The sequence below is a fragment of the Lepisma saccharinum genome, chromosome 7 (assembly GCF_977018435.1).
Source record: "Lepisma saccharinum chromosome 7, izLepSacc3.1, whole genome shotgun sequence".
NCBI lineage: Eukaryota > Metazoa > Arthropoda > Insecta > Zygentoma > Lepismatidae > Lepisma > Lepisma saccharinum.
The window spans coordinates 53,073,249-53,086,849 of NC_139235.1; the positions used below are offsets into that span (position 1 = coordinate 53,073,249).

At 36.9% G+C, this 13,601-nt stretch overlaps 1 protein-coding gene across 3 annotated transcripts in view; it reads left to right on the top strand.

The window, feature by feature from the left end:
• Nucleotides 1-13,601, top strand: part of LOC145989857 (calpain-A-like) — a 165,073-nt gene that overhangs the window by 104,726 nt on the left and 46,746 nt on the right. For all 3 annotated transcript variants that reach the window (XM_083125314.1, XM_083125315.1, XM_083125316.1), the window contains 2 exons: nucleotides 7,443-7,589; nucleotides 12,803-12,934. In XM_083125314.1, coding sequence (XP_082981440.1) covers nucleotides 7,443-7,589; nucleotides 12,803-12,934 — 279 coding nt within the window. The remainder of the gene's footprint in view (nucleotides 1-7,442; nucleotides 7,590-12,802; nucleotides 12,935-13,601) is intronic.

Below are 13,601 nucleotides of genomic sequence, written 5' to 3' on the forward strand. Positions count from 1 at the left end.
GAAACAATAGTCAATTACAGGGAAGACTAATGGGAAAAAATATTATTCAATTCAACCACTTATACATAAAGAACCTTGGTATCAATATATTAACCTTTCAAGAAACTCTTTAACAAGTCTTCTTAGATGTCGGCTAAATTACACCCTAGCCCCTAAAGACTTGTACACTAGGAAGATTGTGCAATCCCCAATCTGTCAGTATGGTGCAACTGAAGGAACACCTGATCATATTATATTTGAATGTCATCTTAATGTAACTAACACGCGTGATTATTTCTTAAGAGATCTAAAAGAAGCAGGTTATAATGGCGCATACGCCTTGACAACACATTTGAGGAACCCAACTAAGAAAATAATATATGTACTTACCAACTATATTGTGAGAGAAAATATTGTATTATAAAATTATGAAATTGTAAAATTATGAAATGTAAAACAAATGTAACTGGTGCATAGCTGAAAAGCTACAACTAATTATACATTTATATAAATATATATATATAAATTCGTAGTGCAGCAGTTTGGAGTGCAAAAATAATTTGAAATAAATTACCTACATAAAAGTTGAAAATGTTTAAGTTTTATAAGTTTTCCGTAAAAACCAAACTTCGGATCAAAGGGTTGAAATGTGAGAATATATAAGCTTTATTGGCTCAGAACTGTGTAATAATCCAATATTTTTCTGAAAATTATCTCTGGTTTGGGATGTGTTGAAAACTAGTTTCAAAGGAATATTAATTAGCATTGAACACCAGATTCCGCGAGAAATCGAGTTTTGATCCTAGTGTCGAAATAACAGATTATATGCATTTTAAGAGGCTAAATATACATAAAAACTCGAAAATGACTTATAAATTTAAATTGGTTTCTAAATTGGGGGAAATGAGAAATTTTGATGCCATAATGGCAGCTGAGGAGAGCGACGTACGATAAAGAAATGTTTTTTTCTTACTCCACACAAACACATCGAGTGGCGCCACACTGAAGGAATTTCAAACAGCACATATCTGGACTTCGTTTTAGAATGAATACATGTGACATCTATGAGCTACACACTGAACTACGTGCGTTTCTATCAAGCAGTGTAGCATTGCGAGCTGAGCTCGTCATACGACTTATATGTCATAACAGGTTCATGCGAGTCCTGCTCATCATATGACTCGAATGGGTTAAGGTAATCACACGATCACATGATTCGAACATGGCGCCGATACAGTAAAAAGCTCAGTGCGTGTTATGGTATAATAATAATATATAATAATCCTTTGCGCAACAGCTCTGAAGGGCCTTGGCTTAATACCTACCGACTGCCGGTCTCCCTCCCACGCTTTCCTTCGTCACCTCTAAGCGTGGAGATCTGCAACCAGTATTGGTATGCAGAGTTAAAATCTGGTGTTTTGGTGTGTGTGTGTCTCCAGCGGAGACAAGTATTCAGAGATGGTATCACAATACTCCCGACGAGCACAGTCAGAACGCCATTCTCGGAATCAAACGAAGATTGCATGAGTGTTTGGACGTAAACATAGGCGTCGACTCCATGGGGCTTGGGAGGGCTCGAGCCCCCAATGTTAACAATGTTGGTGCAGAGTTCCCCAATAATGTATTATTTTGCTTCTCTTGTAAAGTTTACTCTGAATTGTGCCACATGAACTTAACTTTAAATACACATTTGAAATGTTCTAGACCATCAACGTTGGGGGGCTGATGCTGTCAAACCTCACAAGTTCTACACTCCAAAAGAGAATTATAAATCAATATACACTGACGTGTGTTAAACAATGACATGCATCTACAGGACTACAAAACTAACAGTCGTAGAATTTGAATTTGAATTTGAATTTAAAATTTTGGGAGCGTCAGCACTTAGGCTAATTTGCTCCCGTCACATTATACAGGGTCCAGCCCCTTACCATTACAAATTACAACTCAAACGTTGCATAACTAAAAACTTTAAAACCTTAAAATGTTCTGACTTGTTAAAAGCTGAGGCTGTAATCGCGCACTCAGCACACACAAGGACATAAAACAGGACAACACACACAAAATTATACTGGCAATAGCGCCAGTCGCCAGAGCCTCGTTAGTCTCTTGTCCAGGGTGCACTACGTGGAAGTGAGGTTGACTTTTGGGTGCACTACGTGGAAGCAGCACCCCTTACACCCCTAACAGTCGTAGAGAAAGAATACATCTCAGCTGTGAAAAGTTGCACAACAAACTTTGAGCAAACGCAAGATTTCTTTCGCCAAGATTTGGATGCCGATAGGATCTCCTTACATCTGTCCATGCTTGGTGATATTGCCAAACAGAACAAAGTAGCTGTAACTACCATGCGTGACATAAGGAAGTTTCTTTTGGAAGGCAGCACCCTCCAGGAGCTTCTGCTTGAAGTCGCCAAATTCATGATGCTTCTTCGCACAGTGCCAGTGACGACAGCCACAGCCACATATTTGAGATCCACAATGGGGCAGAAGAGAATAAGTAGCTTAGCGGTACTCCACATACATCAAACTGTGCTTGATAATTTGGACCTGAGACCGCTCGTTAATGACTTCATAAAAAAATAACCCAGTGCGTAGAGCAATTCTTGCTTTATTTTGAAATCATGTTCATATGTTTTTATGTGTATGTGACTTTATATTTTAGTGTACATGCTATGTGTTTTTTTATTATTGCAAAATTAAATTTAAAAAGTAAAAAATTGTAGCAAGAACAAAAAAGTAAAATTATTTTCTTGCGATTTGTGTTAGCATTTATGTAAATAATTAAAAGGGAGGGAGTGAGTCATTCATTCATTTATTTCAGTGATCACAACCCCCCCCCCCCCCGCAATAATTTTGACAAGTCGGCGCTGCTGGACGTGAATGGTGCCTAGCTGGATACCAAACCACATCAAACATTAATTTCAAAGTTTCCTCTGTGTAACCAACAATATCTCGTTGTAATTATCCTAATACTTTAAAAGTTATAGGTTTTCAGAACCCTGCTGGACTTTAAAAACACACTGTATAACGTGTATGTATATTTCCTGTCTTTTGTTTTGTTGTTGTTGTTCTCGTTACAGTTTCAGTGCCAAATGGTTATAAACTACTGTATCCGATACTTGAAGCAAATTTTAAAAAAATGATCAGCAACACTTCTTAAGTGACCTTAAATTAGAAATCCTCAAGCCCTAAGCAGATTTTGAAGCAAGTGCATAATGTTAAAAACAAATAGGACTATCTCAAATGTGATTCTTAATGAAGGTTTTAAATTTCACATTCAAATGTTTTGTTACCCATACTCTAGGAAATATTAAAATTATTTTCCTGACCAGTGAAATTTGTATTGTAAAACATTGATTCAAAACAATGTACTGAGCTCTATGTAGATGTTTAGTCATACTGACATTTTATTCCGCATAAAGTAGTTTCAAATAGTGGATGTGATTTCTATATTAACATTGTTGTTATTAGAGGCATCATCGCTATCACCGTCATCTTAATCTTTAATGTCTCTGCTATTTATATTGAGAAATAATACATAGGCAAACAAACATACACTTCAAAACTAAATTAGATTCTTGTAAGTTCAGTCGTACTGTTAATACATTATACCCAGACATAATGAAAAGAATGTGAATTTGTGATCGAAGTTACATTTGAATATACAGGGTCTATCATAAGTAATTGCGCAAACTGACATAGTTGAAAGTACACGATAATAGGTGCAAAAAAGTCTCAGTAAACGTGGGTGTGCAAACGTTTTCGAGATAATTGCGAGTGTGTGGTTACAAGCCGCCACTGACTTCATTGTTTGTAAACGTCGTCCTAATTTTTAAAATGTACTCTTCGTTGCTGTAAGGTTCCATTTGCACTACACAGTACGATTAGACTGTGTACTGATTGTATCCATCCTGTTTGATTACAACGCCATCTCTCGGAAATGTTCTGTTTTATAAACGAAGAGCAAACCTCGGGACGCGCAAGGAGTAAAAAAACTCGGTGTTTACAAAATTCAATCAGAGACGACTTCTAACCACACATTTGCAAACATTATTAGCATTTTACCAACTTCAGGATGTGACCACACATTCGCAATTATCTGTAAAAAGGCTCGTTTGCAAACCCATGTTTACTGCGACTATTTTGCTTCTATTATCGTGTACTTTCAACTGTGTCAGTTGTGCTATTACTTACGATACACCCTGTATGTGTGTGTGTGTGTGTGTGTATATATATATATATATATATATATATATATATATATATATATATATATATATATATATATATATAGGGGAAAATGGGGTAGCCCCGGACATGTTCACACAGTGATGTGCTTCTTGGTAAGAAGATGCAAAATTGTTTTAAAACAAGCCTGAAATATTTATTTGGAATGTGATCTTTATTGACAAAGCAAAGTTATCGAAAGAAATGCAGAAAGAAGTACATAAACAAATGACAATACAGATCGCTACGTTTTACATATTTTCACATATTGGCGGGTACCACCGGACACTTAAGATAATTGAAAAAAAATCATATTCTACACTTGGAAGGAACAATAAGAACACCTACCCAGGAAGTTTACAGTAATCACATGTGTAATGGATATCAGTTGATTCGATATCGGTGTAGTTGTCATGGGCCCAGCCATCGCAGGATTGACACTGAATCCAGCCTTCATTGAACGTTTCACCGCAAATGATGCATTCAGTTGTGCTATCCTGTTCGTCTGGTCGTATGTCCTCTTTGTTATTGTCACAAGCAAGCTGATCGTGGCCCATTAGCTTCTTGCGACCTTTCTTTGCTAGTACATGTGTTGAGGTCAGCTTTCTTTCAAGTTGCTTCTTATATGGTGAAGATGTTAGTATCTCACTCACTGCAGTTCTTCTTGTTCGTGACGCTAAACGTCTCTTACGATTTTCTGGTATTGGTGATAACTTTTCAATAATGGAGAGCCCTTTGCTAGTTGATGGACGAGGAGATTCAGGTTCCTCGGTGACTTGTAGAGAACGTGGATCCACTGCAGACGACGGAGAAGAAGCAGCCCTCATTGTGTCCACCGCTGCTGAAGTTGAAGGTTCTGGGTCTTCACAGGTTTGCGGAGTGTAACATCTTTCAACGCGAGTCACGTTTGCGGGCAGGTAGTCAATGTCTGTGAATATATTACGGTTGAATGGATATATTCCAGTGCACACAAATCCATTGAGAGCAATGTCCATGAGACACACCTTACGGTATGTCTCTGCAACAAGGTGCGCTACATCATAATTCGGTTATCTTTACTCCAGCATTCTTGCGCATCCACATCGAACAAGCTTCTTTGTATGCTCCTTTAAACGGTTTCATAAAATACCTGTCAAGGGGCTGACTCTTGTGCGTGGTATGTGGAGGAGTACTGGTCATATGAATACTGTGATCCCTCGTATATTGGATCACTTTCAAATCCTTATGACTGCAATGTCCGTCAACAATATCAGAACTGAACGCTATCACACAGTGTCAAGAACTGCTACATTTTGTCCGGTGTTACCCTCCAATTGCCTGTCCGGGGCTACCCGACACGCACCATTCGACAATAACATGCCTCACACTAACACACAGTCAAACCCTAACCAGTATACTGACAACTATTTGTGTTTCATTTACTTACCTTTATAATAGCAATGACCTTCCTTAAGTTACTTCGGGACGAACACCGCATACGCAGAAACAGAGCGGCTTGCAGCACGTCCGCTATTCTTCACGGACCAACTCCTACTACTTGCACGTGCAGGGGAGAACAAAGTCCTTTCTTTTTCTGCTGATACAGTGTTGCTAGCTCATACCGCAGTTTCGGAACTCACACTGTCCGATGTTACCCGATGTCCGGGGCTACCCGATTTTACCCTATATATATATATATATATATATATAGAGAGAGAGAGAGAGAGAGAGAGAGAGAGAGGATAACGCAACTTCCTTTCTATTTGGAAATAGGTACGTACATTTATTTGAAGATGTGAAGAAACAAATATTTTTGACGAGCATTTCCAAAACTAAAGTTGTAGACTGTAGTAGCAGGTGTATGCTTGACACCTATTATGCACCACATACATTGTAAGTTCAATAAAGAAACTACTCACGATATTTTCCCAGATGTTATATAAACATACGAAATTTTGTTTATGGTCTTAAAATAAAATGCTGTAGTTCCTATAGCACGTGGTTGTTTCCTATTTTTGCTTTTAAATTCAGATTAACGTTTACATTTTTTACAGTATATTTTTCAACTACTCGGTGCTTTGTGGATCGTTTTTACTTCTTTCTACGATTTCTCCCACTGTAATTGTACACTTCTGTTCACATAAAGTGGCACACTCATTTGAGTTAAAGTTCAGGTTCGGAGCCGATCGAGTGTGGCAGTACACCCGAAGTAAATGCCGAAAAACATCACCCTGCAGTGTTGCTCACCAATAAAGATTTTCACAGCATGCAGGATATTTTCTGACTTTCCGAGTGAAAGAAAATGGTTTCAGGAAAGCCTTACATTGTAATTATTAATGCAGAAAGAGAGAATTTTATTTCTTTGAACTGTTTATTTCATTCCAGCCGCATCTTGAATTTCAAATTTGATTAGATTTTTTTAATTTGCCGTCGTTTTTTCTTCCACTTTAGGCGAATCGCGACGATGAGGAAAAATGATGATATGAGAAAATTTATGAAGGGACACTCGCAACGAACACCCATGCCCAGGCCGGAATTCGAACTCAGGTCTCCTGGCTGAATGCCGACGTTGCTGTTACGTTATGCTAGGGGAAGGGGTTAATGGAACCACCTTTCTCTCCTTGCTGATTTCAAAGAAGTATGAGTTTTTCCCCAATTAAGTAATTGAGGCACTTTTTAAAATTAGTTATGGGATACTGAGTTTTTCGAAGATTTTTTTTACGAAATTTTCCCTGCCGTTTGAATGAACAAATGGACACTGTAACTGTGTCCTTTTGCTCGGAAAGTCAGAAAATTCCCTGCACGCGGTGAGAAACATTAGTGGTAAGCAACACTGCAGGGTGTTGTTTTTCGAACATTTACTTCGGGTGTACTGCAAGACTCGATCGGCTCCGAAGCTGAACTTTGTTTTTAAGTCCACTTAATGCACAGTAAGACTAATCGGGACTGGACCTACGGTTTAAAGTGGGATCCGAACCACTGTGCCATGTGCCTCCACCGGGTATCGAACCCGAGAACTCAAACGAGTGTGCCATTTTATGCGAACAGAAGTGTACATAGTAATTAAGGCAAAAATAGTATTATTGATTCCTCTTTCAATACGAAATGCATGCCATTGAAAGAATTTGCAGCTCCTGAAGTGTTTTCTTCTCAAGCACAACTTTAAAAAATCTCACCTTGTGTTGAATCGTAATTTGTCAGTCACATTATTTTCCTTGTCTAACGGAATTCTATCTCTTGCAAATTTCCCCCCAGGAACAGAGTCTTGTGGAGGAGCTTGTCGAATCCCTGCAGAATGGAGAGCTATTCGAGGATCCCGACTTCCCCGCGGAGCCCTTGTCTCTCAGCTACTCCGACCCCGACAACGAGGAGCTAGCGGATGTGCAGTGGCTTAGGCCTCAGGTGAGAGAACGCACTTCTGAATAAGAAGAGAGACAGAAGTCGTGGAAACTGATTTCGTGGATGATGGTTTTGATGGATTTCAGTCATCTAAAGATATTACATAACTTATTTATTACCCATGAAAATCAGAAAGTTTACATATGAGAAACACACATTCCTGATGTTATGCCAAATTATTTTTGGGACACCCTCTACTGTATATATATATATATATATATATATATATATATATTATATATATATATATATATATATATATATATATATATATACATACATACATACACACACACACAAATGTATAGCTACATATATGTATGTATACATTTTTGATTTTGTTCAGGTAAGACTACCCAAGTTGTTGTTTTAAAGTCGTCTCTCTTGACAAGGGACGCACACTAGTGGTAACCCAGAAGTTATGTCAGAGCGATCTTTTTCTGTGTTGGGTTGCGTACATACAGGTTAGATTTTCAGTGTTTATAGCACATAAACTAAGCGCTTTTCAGGTAATGTTGCAAGGAAAAGTTATTGTTAAGTGTTTATGATATCTACCAGCACCACTCAAGCATTGTTGAAGTTGTTTTGTTTTTTGACATCCTGTGTATGTGTGTGTGTGTGTGTGTGTGTGTGTGTATACACACACACACACACACACACACACACACACATATATATATACAGGGTGTCCATAAAGTCTCACCCCGCCCTGGGTATTGTGAGAACGGCTGTAAATAGTTAGGAATGGCAAAGCACGTATTCCATGATGTACAGGGGGAAACGTTTTGAGGCCAATCACTCCCTATCCGGGACCCCCATAAGGGGGTAGGCTGGGGTCGACTCAATTTTTTCAAATAGCAAGGGGGGTCGAAGAATATGTCGTTTGAAAGGTCTTATCATAACAATAATACAGCAAATCCGGGGTCTCTACGTAGCTCCAATTGACAATGGCGTGAAATCAGATGTGGAACATGACCAGCATTGGACAGGACTCCAACTCCTATAGTAGTAATCCTAGACAACAGTGGGAGCTGGAAAAATGTTCCTACACTGTAGCATGTTTTGGAGATATCCTAGCAGTGTCTACAAATACGTACCCCCCCCCCCCAAGAGATGGCAAGCGTCCGTACACAAAACCGCTTATCATCGCACCCCCTGAGATTCCTACCAGGAGGACATTTATGCCAAAGAAATACAAGATGAAGCAAGAGGGATATTATTGGAACTCGAAATAGAAGAAGTAGACAAGTTAAGCTACCTAGATATATTGATGAAAAGGAAGAGAGGACAAGAAATTGAAACCGCTTGGCATCAGAAGAAGTGATGTAAGTGAGGTGACAAAAATAAATTTTATAAAGAATATTGAGGACAGAATAAAGAAAATATGCACGAAAGAATGTGAAAAAGAAGGCAAAATAAATAGCCTATGGAAACAGCTGGAAAAGAATGGCTATGAGAAGCAGGATAGACTGGACATAAACAGAAGAAGGAAGAAAGGGGGCAGGGGACAATTGGAAGAGAAAGAAAAAGAGAAAAGGTTTGGAATAAGGAGTATGGGGAAGACCACAGAAAAGATATGCAAAGTGCTTAGGAAAGCGGACATTAAAACTTACGGGAAGGGAAGGAGAAGCATCTTGAGAATAGCGAAGAATGCAAACAAGGAAAAGGAAAACAGAGAATAGGAAGAGGAAGGGATTATCTACGAAGTGAAATGTAAAGAATGTCAGAGTGTGTACATAGGAGAAACGAAAAAGAGGCTGAAAGACAGGTTGAAACAACATAGCAATGATGTACGACTTAAGAGAAAGAGAAATGTGATATTTAAACACACGAGAAAAACAGGACATGATATAGAGTGGGATGATGCTAAGCAGATAGGAAGGGAGAAGAGAATACTAGTGAGAAAATTGAAGGAGGCCAAGGAAATAGAGAAGAAAGGTGAAGAAGACATAATGAACTGGAATGGGGAACTGAAGTTAAACAAAGAATGGAAGAAGGTGTTAGAAAAAGTGGAAAGTACAAGAGAGAGAGGGAGAGAGAGAGAGAGAGAGAGAAGAGAAGAAGGAAGAAGGAAAAAGAGCGTGAGATAAAGAGCCCAACCACATTCTATATGGAAGTAAATATGTTTAGCCTTTTAGGTGAAAGTACAGTTGACAAGGGAAAGCCACCTGCTAGAATGTTCCAGAACAACTTTCTAATAGTCTGGAGGGAGTAATGTTTGTGTGTATATATATATCGTCCTGTTTTTGTATCTTGTTACATTTGTACTTGGTGCAGAGTCTGAAGAAGACCTTGATAGAAGGTTGAAACGTTAAGTTAAGTTTATGTTTTATAATAAAATAAATTACTGCCTTGGTCAGCATATTGAGTTTTTTATATCATGGAAACAAGTCTTAATGGTGTTATAAATGTATACAAACTATTGTAAACGCTATCAAAGGAAGTGGAGGAACTGAGGAAGCAAAATAAAGAGACAGAGCAGGAATTGAGCAAATCATTGGACTATGCTCATCAAAAACTGGGTGAAAATGTTGATTTAATAAAAAAGCAATCCGAGACCATTGCCACATGTCTTGAACAGGTGGAACGGCTGCAAGAGGAGAACATTCAACTGAAGAAACAACTTCTAATATCATAGAAAACGCATGATATAAGCTGATGATAGTAAAACAAAATATAGAGAAACTGGCATAAAAGCGAAGTCAATTATAAATAAAGCGTATCGTATGTACATCAAAGAAACCGAGGAAAGCATTAACAATAATATAAAATCTTTCTGGAACTGTGTACATAATAGGAAAGGTAGAAATGCGTATTCAAATCAAACTATCCTACATGACAGCAGAACTTTACAAATAAATCAAAGTATAGCTGACAGCTTTTCTTCATACTTTCAATCTGTTTATGCTGAATATCTTAGCACATACGAAATTATACGAAATTACGGATGAAGTTGAATTAAAGGTATCTAATTCACTCACTAACGATGGGATCACTGACAAGGAATATTGGCATGCAGTAAAAAAATTAAAACCGAAAAAATCCAGTGTACCAGATGGAATTCCTCCATATGTAATTAAGGCTTACGCCGAAGTGCTTCAGAAACCATTAGGCTATGTTTTATTTATAATTTAATAATGAAGACACAATGTTTCCCCAAAGATTTGGAAATTAACTAAAGTCTGCCCAATCTTAAAATCATGTGAAAGTACAAGAATTGAAAATTATAGACCAACTGCTGTAATATGTGCACATACAAGAATATTCAAATATGTTAAAAACTACATAAGCGATTGCCAATATAGGTTTTCCCCAGGTAGATCTACTACAACTAATTTAACAAATTTTGTGCAAGATGTATATAATGCATTCTATTGTAGATCTGCTGTACACACAACCTATATTGACTGTGAAAAAGTTTTTGTTAAAATCAACCATGATATTCTTCTGCATAAACTATCAGGCTTTGGTTTGACAAATAATATGTTGAATTTACTGAAATCATATCTTCAGGGTAGGAGAGAATATTGAACTTACAAAAAATCAAAATCATGTGACTATACTGTAAACTCCGGTGTCCCACAAGGATCTAATCTAGGACCTCTCTCATTTATTTTATATGTAAACGATCTACCAACTTGTGTTAAGAACTCATAAATTCTTTTGTATGCTGATGATATTAAATTATACAAATTAATTAATGGTCTAGACGATACAATAGATCTCAAAGAAGATATAGAGAAACTATATGAATGGAGCTGCTTAAATGATCTCACATTTGATACAAATAAATGCTACTTTCTGCAATTAACGAATAAAAAAATAATTTGAGGTGTACATATTCAATTTGTGGTAAATTACTTCCAGAGGTGAATCCAATCAAAGATCTTGGTGTTTTCATTCATTCTGCTTTGACCTTCAAAGAACACATATCATATATGGGAAATAAGGCCTACAAATTATTAGGTTTTGTTATAAGAAATTCTAAAGATACATTGTATTACAACTCTATATAATAGGATAGTAAGAAGTAGACTTGAATACGCATCCGTTATTTGGTCTCCAATGTATAGATCGTACGAAAATAGCATAGAAAGATTTCAGAAAGGGTTCCTAAGGTATCTATTTTACAAGAAATATGATATGTCCCCACGACAAAATAACGGGAATTATAATAATCTGCTTCACATATTTGGTTTTAAGAGTCTTAGTAATAGGAGGAAAATATTAGAACAGTTGTACTTGTATAAAACAATTAATGGTGTCTTAGACAACAGCTCCTTTCTCGGTCAAATACAATTCAATATAACAAAAAATAATCTGCGTAATAGAAATATTCTAACTTCTAAAATTTCAAAAACTCAGAAATATAGAAACTCACCAATAAATAGAATGTGTCACAGTTACAATATCCTTGTTGCAAACAACCAATGTGTAGATTTTTCACTTCCATTTGACAGATATAAAAGAAAAAATAGATTCAGTGCTATAGAAAACGAAACACTGATAGAATATAGATTGTTTAATATAAATGTTACCATTTACAGTGTGCAATACTTGTGAATTACGTATAAACCTCTTACCTACATGTATGTAGATAAGTGTGTATATATATCTCATGTGTTACGTATGTTTGTTATATGTATTGTACGTGAATGAATAAATATGTGTTTGTATATTTCTATGTAATTTCTATTGTATTAATCAAACACAGTGTACGGCTTCTGTGATTGGAGGTTCAATCCTCTGTAGAAGTGCAAAGCATAAATAAATAAATAAATACGTTTTCGCCATTTCTTCCCATTTACAGCCGTTCTGCAATAACACAATTGACCACGTTGCAACTTTAACTTGCTGCTGCATGTTCAACATTATCTTGACCAATGACGTAAGCTCGGGCGCGTGTCACATATCTGAAATGAAAAAAGAAACAAAAACAACGGAGCTTAAAATTTAATATACCATTCACTATTTCCCTCTACACTGTACAGTAACACACTACACTACACTTTTTCCTGGAGACGGCACTGCCCTCACAGCTCCAGCGATCCATGTCTGTAAATCGCGTACATTGGTGATGCAATTGACAATCAATAAGCGTTCCCAACACCATTACAGAAACTCTACCAACGAAAACAAAAATATCCGTTTTTATACCATACCCTGCATTAGGCTATAGGATCTTTGATATTTTTGTCGTTCTGATATTTATTCAGGAACTGGTGGACGATCCCCAGCTCTTCATTGACGGCATCAGTCGCAGCGACGTGAAGCAGGGGATTCTGGGAGATTGTTGGTTCCTTTCAGCATGCGCTGCCATCGCAAAGAGGCCTGACCTCATAGAAAGGGTAAACTTTTCTTTGCTTTTCAAACTGTACTAGCTCTTATAATATTGATTAAAATGTTGCTATTGTTAGTTTTTATTAGAAAGCTGAAATATGCTTTATTTTCAGATCCCGACAGTGGCATTTATAGAGATGAATTATTAGGCTGAATAAATGAATTATTATAATTAGTGAGATGATGAGATTATTTCCTTATTACGATTTATTGATAATAGTAGTATTCCAATTTTATGTACAACTAGGCTGATTACCCTGCGTTGCCCGGGTATTTATTTATCCCAGTCTTCTATTAGACAGGAAAATAATGAATTCTAACTATAGTGTAAAATGTAACTAATTTTATTTACAGGTATTTAAAAGTATAAGTACAGTATACAAATTATAAAGTAAAATCTTTTACAAATTCACTATAATATTAATTTAACTCAAAACTTGATTATAAACAACATTTTTAGTTTCACCTCCAGGAGCAAGAATAAATAATTTAATTGGTGAACCCGCCCTTGAGCAAGCAACATAAAGTTGTGCGTGGGCAAAACATGGCGATCTTAAATCCACTCCGCAGTACTCAATAGACTGATGCTCTGACTTGTTGATCGTGATCGAGAAAGCAAGTCTCACTGGAAATTGCAATATCTTAAAGTTAAAAGGGAGATTCGTCGGAATGATT